At 42.2% G+C, this 20,951-nt stretch overlaps 1 protein-coding gene across 1 annotated transcript; it reads left to right on the forward strand.

Moving 5' to 3' along the window:
- The first annotated feature begins 1,451 nt into the window (after positions 1–1,451).
- On the forward strand, positions 1,452–20,880 carry LOC124865050 (integrin alpha-IIb-like). The gene is made up of 31 exons (XM_047360055.1): positions 1,452–1,604; positions 3,853–3,980; positions 4,272–4,372; positions 4,475–4,640; positions 4,714–4,763; positions 5,305–5,350; positions 5,809–5,928; positions 6,492–6,536; positions 6,652–6,695; positions 6,809–6,874; positions 6,953–7,005; positions 7,123–7,195; positions 8,290–8,425; positions 8,500–8,685; positions 8,759–8,804; positions 10,891–10,992; positions 12,129–12,184; positions 12,268–12,419; positions 12,628–12,741; positions 12,827–12,894; positions 15,347–15,482; positions 15,571–15,663; positions 16,285–16,364; positions 16,445–16,525; positions 16,601–16,706; positions 17,134–17,289; positions 17,519–17,596; positions 19,477–19,596; positions 19,703–19,804; positions 19,975–20,097; positions 20,586–20,880. The coding sequence occupies exons 1-31, from the start codon at positions 1,462–1,464 to the stop codon at positions 20,688–20,690; spliced, it is 3,075 nt and encodes a 1,024-aa protein (XP_047216011.1). The 5' UTR covers positions 1,452–1,461; the 3' UTR covers positions 20,691–20,880.
- Positions 20,881–20,951: the final 71 nt, after the last annotated feature.

The raw sequence follows: 20,951 nt of genomic DNA on the forward strand, positions 1-20,951 counted from the left end.
TATTTCGATTGGAAGGGGTTTAAAGGTACACGTAACTCATTGTTTGGTATGTTCTTCTATTTTGGGTTTACTGTTTGATGCATATCTCAGTTGTAGTTTCAGGAGTTGCTTCATATGGTAGTTTTGGGGTCTGGTAGCTATGTCATTTCTTGGTTTATTATTTCATACATTCCTTGTGTAATCTGTGTTTAGTCAGATGACTAACTTTTCCGTGGCCCAACCCGTTTCTGTTCAGCTTCCTTAAAGTCAAAGGTCAGAGGAAACTTCCGGGTCCGTCTTCACTGTGGCTGTGGCGTGCTCTGTTGGCGTGTCTCGAACAGATTGTAAAATCTGCACTCTATACAAACTCGATGGCATGAACTGGCGGCGATTTATCTTCCAAACTCCATTGGTATGGTGCTGTAAATAGCCATTCAGCGGTGCATGAAGTTAAGTCACCCTTACTCCATTGAAAAGGTCTGTTTTTATTTTTTTTTGGACAAGATTCTTCACCTGGATTCACAGATGGCGAGCTAGAATCATGGACTTATATTGATGGATTTTGAATTGAGCTTTGTCACTCAGTCCATTTTGTTTATTGTGTTATCTGCACCAGTCACTTTAATACATGCACCAAAACTAAAACTGAGTTTGCTGCTTCTTGGTTTGTACCCCTCAGGCTCTTTCAAAGGACATTCTTCTGATACTGCATTTGTAGCCCAGTCAAATTGCCTAGTCTTTATGCGTTACACTTGGTTTTGGTTTATGGTTTGGTACCTCAGATTTAGGGTCAAGGCTTGGAAACTCAGGGCAAAGTTCAAGGTTCAGTACCTCAGCCTTTTGCATTGTAACAGTATGACAGGATCAAGAAACGGATGTTTCGGTGTGGTAAAAACTGTAGGGGTTAAGCCCGCCGCCATGTACAGAGGCTACAGTCCTCGAAGCAGCTGTCCCGGGTTTGAGTCCCGGACCCGGTGACATTTACCGAATGTCTCCCCCTTTCTCTACCCCCCTTCCTTTCTACCTACTGTCAAAAATAAAGGCCACTAGTGCTGAAAAAAAACTGTGTAAAGTGTTTGGTTGTGATCGGTTGACCAGTTTAGATGAAAATATTTTTAGTAGTTCAAACATCTGTTGTTGGAAACCTGCTGGTTAAAGCTTCTGTTTGACAAAACGACACAGAACAGAACAGAGGATTAACGAGTGAAGGGAGTCCTCATGGTAACAGGCTCTGAAAAGTATTAAAGATCAGTAGAGAGCATTTCATTTCCAGGATGTTCCTGAACTCACCACCAACTGGACACTAACCTCAGCAGATAAGAAGTCTTTTAGTTTTATTTTCTATCAACAGGAAACAGCAGCTAAACCCACAACGCCAGCTGTCAGTCATCTGTCAGGACACACACACAGAAAGGACTTATATAAGCGTGTTTTACCATCTCAGCTTCAGTCTCCAGACAGACAGGCAGGCAGACAGGTGCAATGTGTGTGTTCAGGTGTGTGTGTGTGTTGCTGTGTGTCACTGTGACTGTGTGTCTGAACCTGCTAGAAGAACCTGTGATGTTCACTGGACCAACAGGAAGTTTGTTTGGATTCTCCATTGACTTTCACTCTCTGAACAACACGTAAGTTCTTCACATGACCCGATCCACTGAACATTTAACTGACCTAAACATTCTTCCAACATCTTCAACAACATTTTATTGGGATTTTAATACCTGACTAACACATAGGAAGATGATTCATGGTATTAGACATTTTGCACAAAGACAGTTATTAAAATGTGTCCTGGGTTTGTATTAAGCCCTCCTGAATCAAAACTTTGTAGAACCATCTGAAAGTCTTTTAGAATGTATCTCTACCAGCTTCAAGCTGAAGTTTCTGCCCATTCTTCTTGTAAAACAACTCAAGCTTCATCAGATTGGATGGAGAACACAGCTAAAGATACATTTTCAAGTCTTAGCACAGATTGTCAATTGGATTTAGTTCTGCACTTTAACTAGGCCATTCTAATGCGTTAAAAGTAATGCTTTGGTGTACAATGTAGCTCTGGCGGTATGTTTAGGGTTGTTGTCCTGCTGGAAGGTGAACCTTCAACACAGTCTTCTGTAGGCTCTAACAGGTTGTGTCCTGTGTTCAGTTTCATCTAACGGCGTAGTTTTCATCCACTCATGCTTTACATGTAGGCAAGAAAGAAAAATGTTGATCCCATCTGGGCAGAGTACCTTCTATATGTTTGATATGTCTCATAGATGTCTTGAAGCACACTGAAAACAGGTCCAAAACACTGACTGACAGTTTTTCTGTTTACCAATTCTACCATCTGAGCTGTGGAGCTCTGCAGCTCCTCCAGAGTTAGCTTTGGCCTTTTGGTGACTTTTTTGATAAATGCTCTCTTTTCCTGGCCCATCAGTTTAGGTCCACAGCCATGTCTTAGCATGTTTGAGTAGGTCCTCTTTCTATGCTCAGATGATGGACTCACTGGACCTCACTGGGAGAGAGTCAGTTTTGCCTTCTGTGACATCATTGCCCTGTTTTTGTAAAGCCAGCAGAACAGCAGAGCTTTTTTCTCCTTTTATTCTCCTTCTTTAAAATGACCACCAGCTTTAAGCAGAATGTAGTTACTGCAAGCTGTCTGGATGTCACAAAACCCCCAGGGCCTCCAACACCGAAGCTGCATATGCACAAACCTCTGCTGCACCCCGCCTTTTTAAAAAGTTCAGAAGAAAAGTCAATAAAACAGAGATGTGCATTCATGCCCTCAAGACATCCAACAACAAGATTCAACAATGTAGCAGTGGCATCTTCAATCCCTTTCCTTGCTTGATAAGCAAACTGAAATGGGTAAATTGCTATGTACCATCTGCAAAAGTTCAATGATATAGGAGTCTGGTAGGTCAAAGTCAGCTTTATTTTCAGGTTGCTATATATTCAGGACATACAGAATGCAGTACAATTTATTCTATATAACGCAAGGTACATTACGGTAAGGTGAAGTAGTTTAAATCTAGCAGCTGTAAACCTCCAAAGTGGTGTGTGCAGGGGGCAGAAGGGCACAAAGTGGCTTATAAGATGCAGTTTGCGATGGAGAGGATTCTGGAGGTCCCTGAAGATGACAAGATCTTAGAGTTTCAGAAAGGATCCACCAGCCTGTTTTCTGACAGCCAGACACCTCACTCCTGTAGTCTGTCTCATCATTATTGCTGATGTGACCTACCACAGCCATGTTGTCTGTGAACTCAATGCTGAGGTTGGATCTGTGCATTGGTGCGCAGTCATAGGTCACTAATGTGAAGAGGTAAGGGCTCAGCACACATCCTTGGGGGGTTCCCATGGTTAGAATGATTGTGCTGGTGTTGCTGCTGACCTGGACTGCCTAAGTTTCCTCGTCAAAAAGTCCAGCAGTCTATTGCAGGGAGGTGTTGAACACCAGCTGGTCCAATTTGTGTTTAAGCTGCTGTGGGATGACTGTGTTGAATGCTGAGCTAATGTCTATAAACAGCATTTTAACAAAAGCCCCTTGTGCTCTCAATTCTACAAATATGCTTCAATGCATTTCTAGATATAAAGGTAAAGCTTGTTTTAGTTAGAAATCCATGCAGGGTTTGTACATATGAGGGCCCTGGTCTTTAAGACGTACTTACATCTGGCGATATTTTACATAAACATAGGCAGAAATTCCCCTAGACCCTGAATACCATCTCATTTATGATATTTGCTTGGTTTAACTATAACTCTTTGAGTTTGGTTGGTGAATGAGACGAATAGACAAGATTCAGGTGTGCAAGGCTTTGGTGCACACAAAAAGGTCAGACAATTTCCCTGCCAAAGCTAGAGTAGGTTGGAAGGAACTCAGACCTTTTGGTTCTTAAGGTTCTTCATTGTCATCGGAGCTCCCAAAGCCAACACCAGCCAGCCAGGAGTGACAGAAGGAGGGGCTGTGTTTCTGTGTACCTGGTCACCTGGAGGAGCTTGTGACATTATCGACTTTGACCTGACAGGTGAGCTTCTTCTTCGCCAGCTCAGAATGTCTGAAGAAAATTCTGATTGTCTGGACCAGTGGATTTCCACAAATTACCTATCCTACTTTTGCACCTGATTTTATAACCTCACCTGTCTCACTCTTCCATTTATCTCATTTGTACCTGTGTCTAACTGTCACGTCTTTTTCAGTTTCACACCCTGTCTCCCACTAACTCCTGTTTCAATCCCACACCTGCCTCCCCATCTCACCTTTGTCGTTATTAGACCTACCTGCCACACTTGTCTCACTCTCCAGTTGTCTGTGACAGGTGACGAAGAACACAGCAGCTCAGATCTCAGCTTTCACTCCTTTAAGAGTCGCCAGTGGTTTGGCGCTTCTGTTCGCTCCGTCAGCAGCACACACCTGCTGGTGAGAACACACCAGAACATGACTGGCACCTTCGTCTCATCAGGACTCAGGGTTGGGACGTTAGGAAAAGAAATGAATCACCGTGTGCTTCTTCACCTCTAGGCGTGTGCACCACTATTTCATTGGAACGTTAAACAGAGAGGGGCTGAGTCAGGGAAAACACCTGTAGGAAATTGTCTCCTATTGGACCACATGACCAGGAGCTCCACACCTTTCTCTCCCTGCAGAGGAAGCTTGATGGAGGATGACTACAAGCGGATGAACAACAGTAAGGCAAACGGACACCTGGAAGGAAACCTGTAAACCATCTCAGAGACTTAGTTCTGTCTTTTGTTGTTTAGGAAATGATCACCGCTACTGTGAGGTTGGCTTCAGCACGGATATTACCAAGGTGAGGTGGGGTGGTCAGAGTCTCTGAGACTCTTTTCTTTGGAATTTAGCTGCTTTTCCTCAGTTTCAGTCCAGATTACCCCTAACCCTTTTCTAGTTTCCATCAGATGAAAACTTTGCACACCGTAGATGATCAGCTGAAGGATCAGGTTCCAGATCTGGACTTTGCTGGATTTGTTACAAGTTTACAAAGACTTTATTTCAGATGCTGTTCTTATCCTGGAAAGACGTTTTTTAGGCCTGAGACGTTTCTTGTTTCTATCCTACACTTGTCCATAATAGAATTGGACCTCAGAGTAACTATATAATAGTAACTAGTAAGACGATAATTAATAATAATAATTATTATACAATAATTGATATAATCAATAATAATAGTAACTAATAGTAACTACATACTACTATATATAGTAACTATAAATGATACCAGAAAAGTCTGGCTCCTTTGAATGAAACTATAAAGAAACAAAAGGATGGATCTAGACTTTTAAACAGGATGGTTTGTGGCTGGATGATACTAACCTCAGCCATCTGTGTTGCAGGACGGTCGGCTGGTGCTTGGAGCTCCAGGAAGCTTCTACTTCCAGGGTGAGAGAGACCCCTGCTTTTTACTGACTGTAACTACACCAGTTAAAGGCTCCCCCTGGTGAGCCACTATGGAGCCACTGGTTTATTTTGTTTAATTTGGGAATGGTTTTGTGACTGTTTGAGTACAATTACATATCTACAATTAATCCACCAGTCTGACATAAAAAAGACCAATATGAACCAGTTTAGCATTCTGTACCAGTTATTTTAAATAGTTGATTTCCTATGCAGAGTCACAGGAATTGGCTGGACGTGACTGAGCATGAAGGAGATAATCAGGTTGGAGAAATCTAGCTGGGAAACTAATTTTCATAAGATTTCAGTCAGTCTGACATCTTTAAATGGATTGATTCCAGTTCTGGGCAACTTCTTGACCTATAAGGTCTGACACCCACTTTGAACCGGTCAGGTCCCCTGAGGGACCAGCTCTGTATTTACGGCATTGCCACTGATTTCAGGTCAGGTGATCACAGTGGGCGTCAGTGACATCATCAACAGTGGACGGAGCAATGAACCCATTCAGTATGTGACCGGAATCCACCAGTCAGATGAACAGGGAGGTTACGACCTTTACCGTGGTAAGAGAAACAGAGCACACACTATGCTGAAAACCATTGAAAAAGGGGCTTTTATTCTGAATGGATGCTCCATTTACACAGGGGCTTTTATTCTGAAGGCACACCTCCTTCATTGGCTAAGCGTTCAACCATATTATTAATTAGACTGTCTGGCATTACATTTAGGATCAGATAAACTTTCTATATGATTGTATTGGTCTGAATTTGATTTATTGTGGAAATGAACTTGATCATTTAGTCTTGGGACTTGGCAAGAAGTGTCAAGAAATAAAAAACTGAAATGTACTGTACGTCATATAATATATAATAATAAAAAACTAAGACCAGCGTTTAGAAACTAGAGCAGAATTTTCTAGACAAGCTGTAAAAAAGCACAAAGAACAATCTGCAGATGAAGAATTTATCAAACATTTATGCAGACGACAACGTCTTCAGTTGTCTTTATAATGCAGTAAAGTGACACAGGAAAAGTTAAAAAGTATTTCATTTCTACTCTGCTCTGCAGCACATATCATGGTTATTTCTAGATTAAATGGAAGTGGATTTCAATGTCTGTTTGTCAGGTTACTCTGTTGCCAGTGGTCTGTTGACTGGAGACTCCACACCGGGTAATCTAATCTAATCTAATCTAATCTAATCTAATCTAATCTAATCTAATCTAATCTAATCTAATCTAATCTAATCTAATCTAATCTAATCTTTTCTTGTGTTTGTGTGGATCAGATTATGTGGTCGGGGTTCCTAATGACAGGAACTTAGCAGGAACTGTAAGTTTTGGCTTTTGCTGGACTGAGTTCAGCAGTAAAGTCCGTGATTCTGATGTGACAAGCGAAGCTCAGATGAGGCTCAGCGAGACTCTAATGTTGGTCTGCTCTACCAGGTGAAGATCTATGATGGCAGGATGAGGAGTTCCCTGAGAGTTCACCACACCTTCATGGGAGTTCAGGTGAAATCTCAAGGTGTTCCATTCTGTTTAGATGTTTATGAACTGAATGTGGACCTGAGACATCTCGGTCTCCTGCAGGTGGCGTCCTACTTTGGACACAGCGTGGCCGTAGCCGATATTAACAGTGATGGGTGAGAACACATCTGTTTTAAGCAGATTTCCTGTTTCCCTTAGAGAGATAGAGGCTGGATCTATTTTCTGTTGTGTCTCTGACTGTGGTTCTTGGTTTACCCCTGTGGTTGGTGCAGTCTGGATGATGTGCTGGTTGGAGCTCCTCTCTTCATGGACAGAGTGATGGAGCAGCTGCAGGAGAGGGGACAGGTGTGAACACTGGGTTTATGTTTTCCACCAGTCTGATGTTTCAGTCCATTCTTCAGATCTTCATGGTTGTTACTGTTTGAATATAAACTAATTTTACCTATAAAAATGTTGCTTCATAGATGATATTCTTCAGCCTCATTTGTATTGACTGGTTTGAACAAAAATCCTTAGTTTATGTATATAAAGTCTTTCCAGCGAGTTCTTGGTCTGCTCCAGGGTCCCCTTCCTCCACTAGCATGCATTTGGGAGGCGTCTTGATTACATGCCCCGAGCACATCAACAGACTCCTTTCTATTGTAGGAGAAATGGCTCTACTCTGAGCTTCCGCAGATGAACCAGGATCTCATTCTTTAATTCACAATCCAAATCTCATGACCTTTGGTATGGTTGGAATGTAGGCAGATCAATAAATCAAGAGCTTTTGCCATTTGGCTCAGCTCTTCATTTACCACCACAGACCAGCAGTGCTCATATTAGAGCAGATAAAGCCCCAATTCATGTAGCTGAAGAGGGAGACTGATCCACAGCCTTGGTGCTGCAGATCTGGAAGGCTCTGTCCCCTTTGGTCTTCAGTCTGGTGCATGGAACAACTAGAATATTGTTCCCCTTTGGCTCTCCAGCCCCTGGGGAGCTATTTAAGATCCTCAGTATGCTCTTTCCAAGAGAACCAAGCTGTGCGTATAGGTGAGTCCAACCATATCTAGCTGGTATATGTCAATCTCATCCACCTTGCTTCTTTTTCACCAACGAGGGGACGTTCAATATTCCCAAAGCCTCGTTACGCTGCCGGGAATCAGCATGTTCCCCCTTTTCCCCCTTACAGGTGGTGGGTCCAAATAGAGGATAAAGATAGTCAGTAACTGAAACTAAACTTAGAGCACAGACAGAAAGAAAACAAGACAAACCTGAAGTGAGGTCTGCAGAAATTCTGTCATTGATGAGTGGTCATATTTACTTTATAGAAACAGGAAGCAGGATCTTTCATACAGACAGACAGACAAAAAACTCATAAAAATCTACTTAAAAACATGTTTTAAATTAATTTCTTGGCTTGCTTCAAGATCAATCATCACTCTGAATCTTTCTTTGTTCAGGTGCTTTTATACCTGCAGAAGAGACAAGCCTCCTTTCCCTCACAGCCCGACCAATCACTGATCGGTCAGTCTTTGTATGGTCGGTTTGGCTCTGCCCTCATCGTGCTGGGTGACCTGGACATGGATGGTTACCAAGGTAATTAGATATGCAGGCTCTCTGTGTCAGAAATAATGCAGGCTATTAGTCAGAGACTGTCTCTCTGTGTGCAGATGTCGCTGTTGGAGCTCCATGGTCAGGTGACATTGGTGGAGGGCAGGTGTTTATTTATCTGGGCAACAGCAACGGTCTATCAGCCATGCCCTCACAGGTGATTGACAGCCCATTGCCTTCCAGGAGGTCAGCATTTGGATTTTCTCTCAGGTCAGGTGTGGACCTTGATGGGAATGGATACCCAGGTATGTTAAGGAACTCCAGCTCATTGAAAGATAAACACTAATCAATAATCAGCTGCTGTCTGTGTGTTTGTAGATCTGCTGGTTGGGGCGTGGGGTGCAGACCGAGCCTTTCTCTACAGGTGAGGCACCAGATGACCTACAGTTTCAGCTTTTTATCAGTTTTTAAACTAATGACACATCTAACACAGAGTAAGGATGTTCTCAATTGAATGGTCTTGTTTTGTTAATTTAGAAATTCAGAAAACATTTTTAAAATAATCCATTAATTGTTAACAAGACATGACATGACATATGAATATCGATTAATGTGTTAAACACTGAAATGAGCACTGCCACTCATTAGAATAATTAGGTTAGAAACCTTGAAGGTGAAACAGCTCTAGCCAGGAGATACTTTTATCCACAATGGTTGCTTGTTTACATTCTTCTGTTTCTAGTTAAAAGAATGTGGAAGTAAAACACATTGTAACTCGACAGGGTCACACATTGTCAATAGTCCAATTCTGATTGGCTGATAAGGCCCCAGTGATGTCTCCTTCCCCAATATCTCTGGCTGTTGGTTTGTAGATGCAGAGAAAATCAGAACAAAAGAACCAGGAAGAAGCCTGACTGACTCCAAACCGAAGCTTGATCTCATTCTTCAGAATCGTTGTGATAAATATTTTGTAACATTTATACTTTAATTACTTTCGCCTAAGTGCTTTTTGAAGTCCCTGGAAAGTTGTGTTTCTGTTTTACCAACCCACCTCTTTTTTTACGTGGTTGTTCAAGCTACTAATTAAATGCGACTACCATCAGACTTCAGTGTGAACAGTTCATGACCCCAAAGCGACCCGCATGCCCAGAAGGAGAAGGCAAGATGTCACACAGCAGCACACTCTTTATGGACGTAATAATGGATGTCAGCGTCTCTGTGTTAATATTAAGTTGTTTAGCGATTAGAGCTGACAATATTCTGACTGCTAGAGAAGTCCGTGTGGATGCTAGTCGGAACCAGGACAATGACGTGAAAATTGGATCAAATTAGTGTGTATCCGATTCAGTACCACATATCAGGTGGCACAATTCAAATTATTTTGGAGGTTAAAAGATCGAAACTTGGCTGTTCTGACTGCCATGAAAAAGTTTATATGGGTCGCATGTGGGCAAAAAAGTCGTATTTGGGCTGCATTTGCCAGCAGTGTGAACTAAGCCTTAGAGACCTTTTTTGCCAAACAACAGCTGCTGTGCCTATATTTCCCTGTGGGAGGTGCGTGAACCGTAGTTGCACTTAGTACTGTTAGTGACAACAGACTGAATGTGGACTTATAAAATAAGAACTCTCCTGCCCTTTCTGTTGTCCTGGTTCTGGTGTGAGAACCTAATGTATCCAAGTGGTTTGGAAACTGAATTTCTCCGTCCCTTTTGTTCTTCCCCCAAGCTCTCCTCTCACTTAACATTAGCTCAGAACCCTTTCTTTAAACTCCTAAGTGAGCTGTAGACTAGATAAAAGTTAAACCTTTAATCAACTTAGATAATATTTTTAAAGATGTATTTCTTTTCCAGAAAACCTTCCCCTTTTTCTTTGTAGAAGTATATTTTTGAGTTAATGTCTTTGTATTTTAAATCATTATAATTAATATTACAATAATTTGATTATGCGTATTTAATTTAAATGATTGCTAAATAAATCCTATTACAATGAAATATATAGATTCACCTCTCTTCTTTGAATATGTAATAAAGATCATCCTCATCTGTTGCTGGAACATTAAACACTCTTCCTGATACAAACCAATATAATTTCCTTGGTACTGGTGATAGTTTTTTAAAGGATTGCATTTATTATCTACACCCATTGATCCTTGCAAGGTGCTAGTGCGAGGCGCAGGTACACCCTGGATAGGTCTCCAGTCCATCAGAAGGCAACACAGAGACACAAAACCAACAACCATCTACGCCCACATTCATACCTAAGGGAAATTTAAAGAACCCGTTAACCCAACAGTCAAGTTTTTGGACTATGGAAGGAAGCTGGAGTACTCTGAGAGAACAAGGCATAAGGCACCAGGACCTTCTTGCTGCAAGGCAACGGAGTGCTACCAGCTACTTCACCATGCAGTTTGAAGGATTTATGTTGTTAAGGAATAAGATGGTTGTTTTTACAGGAAAACTGCCTTCAGTTTAAAGACGTAACTCCAGAAAACCTTGGGTTTGTCTGTGTAGGTCTCAGGCTGTGATCCAGTCCAGAGTTTCTGTCTCACTGCTGCCGGACTTCCTGAATCCAGATGTTAAACTGTGTCATCACAGAAACATACCTGTTTCATGGTAACTAAACTACTCTTCAAACGTTTCATTAACTTGACTTCTTAAACCAAGAACTACAATATTTTACTCATTAAAAGCTAAACATGGTCCAGCTGTCCATCAGTCTATCTTTCTATACCTTGCTGTTCCTGGTCAGGGTTGAGGGAAAAGGGGAACATGGGTTATCCAGCTCAGTTAAGTTTAAACCATGACAGCTTAGTTCAATCCAAGCCAGTTCTAAACCACAGTAACATGTTAGTACATTACAGTCCAGTGTTTTAATTTCTACATAAAGCGAAATTGGAAAAGAAATCTTTCTAAGGAAACAACTTGTTGGGTCAATAACAATGAAATCACAGAGAAAGATTTTTATCACTTGTAAATAAATATAATTTTTATTATATTATTAAGATATTTTAGGACAAAGGCTCTGATTGCTTGTAATCGAGGCTTTTAAAACACGTTTTATTGCTTGGTTCTGGTTCCAGTTTAGACATGATTTAAATTGACAGTATTAGAACCTTGTTTATGTCTACCAGCTCAGGCGGTTAAAAATGTTCCCTATGACTGCTGACTGAAGGTCTCTCAGCATACATATGGGGGGGGGCTTACCTAGTTCAGAGATTTCTACCCAATGTTCTCTGTACCTGAGCCAGTAAATTTCATACTGGTGGTTTAAGAGACCCTGAAACCACCTTAAGAATCATCTGAGAACCTGTTCTATTACTTTTAACACCAGTTCTACCAGTGGTTAGATGATAACTGAACCTCTCTCAGATGTTCTGAATTTTGGTGGAGGTGTTTTTTTTTTTATAGCTCGGTCTCTCTTTATGTTCCCATACCTCGTACAATCAGTGTGTTCTTAAAAAAGAGACATTTTCAAACTCTAACCAGTGCTGATAAAGCTGTAACTGAAACAGGGAAACATTAAACTCAACTCCCCTGCAGTAGGGACACGGGTGATATATTCCCATATAAAAATGTGACTGTTTAAAATGCTCTTTGTTCAGAGATTTTTTGGGTGTTAAAGATGTTAGAATGAGCTTCAATGTAAAGTATTAGGTCATCAGCATATTGTTGAACATTAGAGCATTATTTCTATGCAGAAAACAAGTAACTGATGTATCTGCATTTCTGTTCTATATATATCTCCTCAGTTTTGCTGTTCGAATGTGCGTCTATGTCTCTGGTCACAAAATCCCTCAGCAGACAGGTAAATGTGTCCTCAAGGTACTTCAAAATATCTTAATATTGGTGATCTCAATTTTTTGTCTGTCTGCTGATTGGCTGTGGCAGGTCTCAGGGTGGAGCTACAGCTCGACACAATGAAGCAGCCAATGGCACGAAGAACTCTGTTGCTGTCGACCAATCAGCCACAGGAGTCAATGGAGCTGGTTGTTGAGAGGCAGGTGGGCTGGGCCTGTACCAATCACACAGCATACCTGAGGGTGAGTGATAAAGCTAATTATGTGAGCACATCTAATCTGCTGCAGGTGTCGCTAATTTTGAGGAGACCTAAAGCTGTCTGTTTGAATCATCACGTCACGGAGACATCAAATGTCATTAAGAAAGTTCATCAATCAGTTTGTAGGGTGGAGGTCTTCTAATAGTGATGGTATAGAGACTTTACACCGCTGTTTTTTTGTGTGTGTTCAGTCTGAGGAGGAGGTTCGGGATAAACTGAGTTTGATCTTCATCACTGCTGAGATCAGCCTCCTGAACTCTACCCAAAATGCTCTGCTGCATGGACAGACTCACACAACAGTCCAGGTGAGCCAGCCTACTGTCAGGGAACTGAACCCAAGATCAGAGTCTCAGTACATATGAAAATAAAGACTGAGTGTCTGTGTTATAGAGCAGGCTGATTCTGGACTGTGGGGACGATAACGTTTGCATTCCTGACCTGAAGCTGAGCGCTAAACCGTGAGTAAACATGATGCCATCATTGTCCTTCCTTCAGAACTTCTGCATTTATAGTTCTAATTGATGAAGACTGGTTCTGAGATACAGAACCACTGATCTATGGTCAAGAAAGTAACTAAGGGTGTATTCACACCAGGAAAGTCCTTTGGTCCGCTTGTTTGGTCCGGACCAAAAGCGAACTTTATCTTTTTCATTTGGTGTGGTTTGTTTTCACATTGTACTTTTTGCAAGTGAACTATTACTTGTAAAAAAAGCCACGTGGGTGACGATCCTTGTTCCCATTGGACAGAAATGACGGGGGCGGGACAGAGCGCAGACCCGGAAATGGAGGAAAACATCTTTAGATGTGCTGCGTGCAGCTCCTCTGTTCTGCATATTTATGCTGTTATTACAGCTGCAATATTATTGTGAGAGTGAAGAGCAGCTCATTCAACACAGACTTTGAGACGTTTCATTTATAATGTTGGATCCCCGTTGGAAAATGCGTGCTGAACGCCGACGTTCTCTACGTGCCTTGTCCCACAACAAGCCAGTAGTGTTGCTAAGCAACACACAGCTTATCAGGTATGATTACCTTACAACACACACCTTTGCTACCGGCTACGGTGGCTTTTTAGAGTGTATTCACACTTGCCACTTTTAGTCCGCTTTAAACGGACCAGAGTTCGTTTCCCTCCTTGGTCTGGACCTTTTGTGCAGCTGTGAATACACTCTAGCGAACCCTGGTCCGGACCAAACAACCGGACTGATACCCACTTTTTGAGGTGGTCTCGGTCTGCTTCCAAACGAACTCTGGTGCAGTTCGCTTATGGTCTGAATACAAACTGGCCCCGATCCGAACCAACTACAAAAAGCGTACGTCTCTTTGGACATAAAAAGCCACCGTAGCCGCTAGCAAAGGTGTGTGTTGTAAGGTAATCCTACCTGATAAGCAGTGTGTTGCTTAGCAACGCTACTGGCTTGTTGCACGTAGAGAACGTCGGTGTTCAGCACGCGTTCTCTGACGGGGTTCCAACATTATAAATGAAACGTCTCAAAGTCTGTGTTGAATGAGCTGCTCTTCAGCCTCACAATAATATTGCAGCTGTAATAACGGCATAAATATGCAGAACAGAGGAGCTGAACGCAGCACGTCTACAGATGTTTTCCTACATTTCCAGGTCTCTGTTCTGTCCCGCCCCCGTCATTTCTGTCCAATGGGAGCCATGAACGTCACCTGCGTGGCTTTGTTTACAAGTAATAGTTCACTTGCAAAAAGTACAATGTGAAAACAAACCGCACCAAATGAAACAAATAAAGTTTGCTTTTGGTCCGGACCAAACAAGCGGACCAAAGGACGTTCCTGGTGTGAATACACCCTTATGTCCAAAGAGACGTACGCTTTTTGTAGTTGGTTCGGATCGGGGCCATTTTGTATTCAGACCATAAGCAAACCGCATAAAAGTCCGTTTGGAAGTGGACCGAGACCACCTCAAAAAGTGGGTCTCGGTCCGATTGTTTGGTCCGAACAGGGTTCGCTTGAGTGTATTCACACCTGCACAAAAGATCCGGACCAAGGAGGGAAACAAACTCTGGTCCGTTTAAAGCAGACTAAAAGTAGCAAGTGTGAATACAGCCTTAAAAGATCCAATAATTTCACAGCGAGGTTCATAATTTATTTAAACACTTCTTGATGACATTGCAGGTAAATGAAACTTTGATGAATGAACCTTATGATCCATAAGCACTGCGTTCAACTCAGTTGAAAAATGAAAACAACCACAGCAAATTTCAGATCAGCTCAGTCCTGAACTGAATATCTCTGTAAATGACTGTAAAATTTTTCTTTTTGTGATATAAGCAGCTTGCTGGGTTGCAGTGTAAGCTCAGCGAGCCTCCTGGAACATTTCATAGTTAATTAACCTGTTATAGTGACTGCTACTATCATATAATGAAGGGCTGGAGAGGCCAACAACATCTCTGCAGAAGATAAACTGTATTCTCTTCAGTTCTTCATTTAAAACTATCACCATAGTCTAGATAGAGAGCACATTTACACAGTTTTATTCCAGACTTAATTGTGAAAACTATTTCCAAAGATGCAAACAAGAATATTATAAGTTTTTTTTATTCCTTTTGTTTTTAATTCCAAATCAAATGCCTTCATGGAAATTACAGTTTTATAAAAGCCAGTTATTTAGTAACTCAGATATCTGAAAGCCATATATTTGTCTCTTATGACAACAGGATATTTTAAGGATAGAGCTTTCTGAAAAATACATTTAGAGAAAAAACTGTTGCAGAAATGACTTTGTCATCTCCATATAAATGCATCCCAGATTTCATCCCTGTCCCAACCCCTTCATGGGCAGAAACTACCATTCTCTACTCAATGGTTGAAAGACTGATGTACTGATATATTGTTTTTGGCCGTCTCTCATGGTCTGTGATGATGTATGTTGATATGTGTTAGTGTATCAGACAGCGTGTTGGTCGGAGACGATCAGTCCGTGTTGTTGTCAGTATCGGCTATGAACGATGGCGAGGGTGCTTATGAGACCGAACTGGTGGTCCGAATCCCTGAACACACACACTTCCAGAGCAGTCAGGTAACATGGCCACACAAATTGATTTAAAGTGGACAGTTTAAACAGCCACTCAGGACACTGCATGTGTGCTATTGCTTTTAATTTGCAGGGTGTAAACCGGCTGGTGTGTGTTCAGAGGAAAGAAAACCAGACGGTTGTTGTCACCTGTGACCTTGGAAACCCCATGAAACAAAAACAGAAAGTGAGTGATTCTCCATTTTGTGTGGTTAAATTCCTATGAACTTCTAAATTATAATCATCTTTATTGGTCATTGCACATGTACATTACAACGAAAACTAGGTGGTGGTTCACTTCCATCTTTAACGTTGGAAGGTTGCAAATTTTTAACGTGTCTTAGCTCCATCACCTGATTTAAATCCTTAAATGTTCTGATTAACCTGTCCCCAAGTTCTGCAGGAACCTGTTAATGATGCAGTCAGGTGTTGTTACGCAGGAAAACATCTAAAACATGCGTAGCCATGGAGGTCTGGAGTTGCCAACCCCTGCTGTGAACACTACTCAGTTCATACTAGTGTTCAGTCCAGGGGGATTGAGGTCAAAGCAAGTCCGATGTTAAAATACTGGATAAATAAAACAACATATTATTGGTTACAACGTGTTACAAGAATACATTCCTTGTCTTACAAGGATAATTCTAATTAGATCTGTGTGTGAAGTGCCTCGAAATTCTATTCTTTGTGAATTTGTGTTGCATAAATAAATGTAATTTGACTAAAGTGGTCGGTTCATGAGATGATGACGATGACGATGATGATAAGAGGTTAATGCATCATCCTGTGTTGTCTCCTTATCTGTCTGCAGGTGCAGACCGGGCTCTTGTTTAGTGTCGGCCACCTGGAGGAGGTGGAGAGTCACATCACTTTTAGCCTCAGAGTTCGGAGGTACAAACAGGTATCCTTTGTTTCCTGGTAAAATCTGATTTCCCTCTGTCTTACTCTCTGTTCACCTTCCTGTACCTCAGTAAGAACTCCGTGAACTCCAGCAGTAACCAGGTGATAGTGAAGGTTCGGGTGAAGGCGGAGGCCACGCTGGAGATCAGAGGGTATAATCCAGCATTTTTCTAGATTTAGGACTGAATTTACAGACTAAATGTATTAAGACATCTTTGCCTCTGCAGAGGCTCTGTCCCTTCAGAAGTCCTATTGCCTGACCTAGACTGGCAGCCTGGAGTGAACCCTCAGAGACTGGAGGAAGTTGGCCCACTGGTCGAGCACGTGTATGAGGTGAGGTTTCCAACAACACCTGATAACTAAGGATAATACAAATAAAGATCAGTTTAGGCTTGGCAAGAACAAGAACAACATTGGGCCCAGCTCACTAGCTGAAAGGTCAGCTACCTGTCAAGGGAATCAAGCCTGGTCAAGGAGACACTTCTGCCATATATTGCTGAGGACCCACAGTTAGATGTTCGTTTGATCTGTGGAGGCGTTGCAACAGGCTGGACCACCACATGAGGCAGAGCTGTAGATCTCTGAGGGCTGCAGGGGCTCTGCTAGTCTGCTGCTGTTGACAGGAAGTCCAGGTTTTTGTAGATCTACAGGTGCAGTTCACCCAGTCACCTGCTGGGGAAGTTACGTCCTGCTCATCATGCTGTCAGTTGAAACCACTGACACTGATGTTATTGATGACATTGATTCTGTCGGTTTGTAGATCAAGAATCAGGGTCCCAGTTCTGTCAATGCCCGACTGACTGTGGACTTTCCTTCTACTTGGCGACATCACTTCCTGCTCAATGTCATCTCCACCCCCTCAGAAGAATCACTGAGTTGTCACACCCTGAACACATCAGAGGTGGTGCCTTTAGAGGTACAGAAACTATGTGTTACATTTTAGTAATGTAACTTGTACATCATTTGTATGTACATAACATGTCTGTCTTTCCGCTGTCTGTAGTGCTTTTATCTGTCGTTCACCTGTCTGTGTCTCACCTGTTTACACCTCATGTCTGTACGTTATGGGTATGTTATGTTTCTTTCTAGTTTACCTGTCTGACTCTCACCTGTTTGTACCTCACCTGTCTCTGACTTGTCTCCAGCTGCTAGGTAACTTCACTACAGTTTCTCAGTCAATCCAGCAGGAGGAGACAAACTCCTTCAGACAAACTGTCCATGTGGTAAAAACTGTTTTGTTCTTCTACGGCCGCTCTGTTACAGAGTCATAGTTACAAATAGTTATAACTATTTTATATTTTATAACTATAGTAGTTCTAAAATCTGTGATGAGTGGTTTCTTTGCACACCTAAAGACACCTTCAGTTTGTTCAGAATCTTACAGGTGTGTGTTTCTTGGATGTTAAACTGAGCTAGGTTACACCTGTGAGCTGAATATCAATTGTTAGTCATTGTCCTCTTTATACAGGTCCTTCTCAAAATATTAGCATATTGTGATAAAGTTCATTATTTTCCATAATGTCATGATGAAAATTTAACATTCATATATTTTAGATTCATTGCACACTAACTGAAATATTTCAGGTCTTTTATTGTCTTAATACGGAGGATTTTGGCATACAGCTCATGAAAACCCAAAATTCCTATCTCACAAAATTAGCATATCATTAAAAGGGTCTCTAAACGAGCTATGAACCTAATCATCTGAATCAACGAGTTAACTCTAAACACCTGCAAAAGATTCCTGAGGCCTTTAAAACTCCCAGCCTGGTTTATCACTCAAAACCCCAATCATGGGTAAGACTGCCGACCTGACTGCTGTCCAGAAGGCCACTATTGACACCCTCAAGCAAGAGGGTAAGACACAGAAAGACATTTCTGAACGAATAGGCTGTTCCCAGAGTGCTGTATCAAGGCACCTCAGTGGGAAGTCTGCGGGAAGGAAAACGTGTGGCAGAAAACGCTGCACAACGAGAAGAGGTGACCGGACCCTGAGGAAGATTGTGGAAAAGGGCCGATTCCAGACCTTGGGGGACCTGCGGAAGCAGTGGACTGAGTCTGGAGTAGAAACATCCAGAACCACCGTGCACAGGCGTGTGCAGGAAATGGGCTACAGGTGCCGCATTCCCCAGGTCAAGCCACTTTTGAACCAGAAACAGCTGCAGAAGCGCCTGACCTGGGCTACAGAGAAGCAGCACTGGACTGTTGCTCAGTGGTCCAAAGTACTTTTTTCGGATGAAAGCAAATTCTGCATGTCATTCGGAAATCAAGGTGCCAGAGTCTGGAGGAAGACTGGGGAGAAGGAAATGCCAAAATGCCAGAAGTCCAGTGTCAAGTACCCACAGTCAGTGATGGTCTGGGGTGCCGTGTCAGCTGCTGGTGTTGGTCCACTGTGTTTTATCAAGGGCAGGGTCAATGCAGCTAGCTATCAGGAGATTTTGGAGCACTTCATGCTTCCATCTGCTGAAAAGCTTTATGGAGATGAAGATTTCATTTTTCAGCACGACCTGGCACCTGCTCACACTGCCAAAACCACTGGTAAATGGTTTACTGACCATGGTATCACTGTGCTCAATTGGCCTGCCAACTCTCCTGACCTGAACCCCATAGAGAATCTGTGGGATATTGTGAAGAGAACGTTGAGAGACTCAAGACCCAACACTCTGGATGAGCTAAAGGCCGCTATCGAAGCATCCTGGGCCTCCATAAGACCTCAGCAGTGCCACAGGCTGATTGCCTCCATGCCACGCCGCATTGAAGCAGTCATTTCTGCAAAAGGATTCCCGACCAAGTATTGAGTGCATAACTGTACATGATTATTTGAAGGTTGACGTTTTTTGTATTAAAAACACTTTTCTTTTATTGGTTGGGTGAAATATGCTAATTTTGTGAGATAGGAATTTTGGGTTTTCATGAGCTGTATGCCAAAATCATCCGTATTAAGACAATAAAAGACCTGAAATATTTCAGTTAGTGTGCAATGAATCTAAAATATATGAATGTTAAATTTTCATCATGACATTATGGAAAATAATTAACTTTATTATAATATGCTAATATTTTGAGAAGGACCTGTATTTGTTTGTTTGTGTCTGTGTTTCAGAACTGCAGCAGCAGAGAGACGAGGTGTGTCAGGTTTGAGTGTGATGTCATGGATTTGGGGCGGGGCTTTAGTGCCGTGATAAAAGTCTCAGCCCGTCTTTCGATGGACACGCTCATGCAGGTTTGTGTGTACACATACAACCCCCCCCCCCCCCCCCCCCCCCCCCCCCCGCCCTATACACAGAGACTGGTGGGATGCTGATGTCATCGTGTATTTTCTTATGCAGACACCTTACCTGAACTATGACATTGTTTCCTCCGCCTCTTATGATGTCACCAGCGCAACATCAAAGGTCCAACCACTGCTGCTCAGCAGTGGACAGACACAGGTAATCAACACACCCACACCAAGCCCACATACACACACACACACATAATGACACAGAGTGAGATCAATAAATAATAACCGACCAGAACCCAGAACTGTGTGTGTGTGTGTGTGTGTGTGTGTGTGTGTGTGTGTGTGTGTGTGTGTGTGTGTGTGTGTGTGTGTGTACAGACTCAGTTCAGTGTGGTGTGGCGTCCGCCTCATGGAGAGAAGCCCGTTCCTATTAGCTACATCATCCTATCAGTCATCTCTGGACTCCTCCTCCTCTGTCTGCTCTGCTTCATCTTCTGGAAGGTATCAATCAATCAATCAATCAATCAATCAATCAATCAATCAATCAATCAATCAATCAATCAATCAATCAGTTTATATATGCTGTTCTGTTTCTGGGTTTAATTGATGGGTTCTGGTTGAATCAGGCAGGGCTTTGTTTTCTCAGTAGCAGATCATCAGTAACTTCTGGTGCTGTCGCCTTAAACATCTCGTTTAATCAGAAGGTATCTGGTGGAGTTTGGTGCACAGCATGATGAAGTTAAAGGTTCTCAGACTATTAGTCTGAGAACCTTTAACTTCATCAGAACCTGTAACCTGAGAACACACCGTCCAGGAAAAATCTTGATGGTGTGTTCGGAGGCTTTCTGTTTTCTTAAAGCTTGCTTCAAGTTTTCAGAGTTCAGTTGAAACCCATCAGTAGCTCACACCAACCTCCATCCACTCTTTTTATTAAGGCCTCCTTCTCACTCACATGGAATAAACCTCCATCTATATGTCTGTGTTTATAGCTGGGCTTCTTTAGGCGCACCAGACCCCCCACTGATGATGATGATGATGATGGTGAAGATAATGGACAGCATCAACTGGCTGAGGAGAGTCACATGACTGAATAACACATCTTCACCTGAAGCTACAATCAGCTGTTAATATCTTACTCATGTTTCACTGCTGCTGTAAATATTCAGCTCACATCAAATAATTCTTCTCACATATAAAGCCCTTAATGATCTAGCTCCATCATACATCAGAGATCTGATTGGTCCATATGTTCCTAACAGAGCACTTTGTTCTCAGACTGCAGGTTTACTGATGGTTCCTAGAGTCTCTAGAAGTAGAATGGGAGGCAGATCCTTTAGTTATCAGGCTCCTCTCCT

The sequence above is a fragment of the Girardinichthys multiradiatus genome, chromosome Y (assembly GCF_021462225.1).
Source record: "Girardinichthys multiradiatus isolate DD_20200921_A chromosome Y, DD_fGirMul_XY1, whole genome shotgun sequence".
Classification (NCBI taxonomy): Eukaryota; Metazoa; Chordata; class Actinopteri; order Cyprinodontiformes; family Goodeidae; genus Girardinichthys; species Girardinichthys multiradiatus.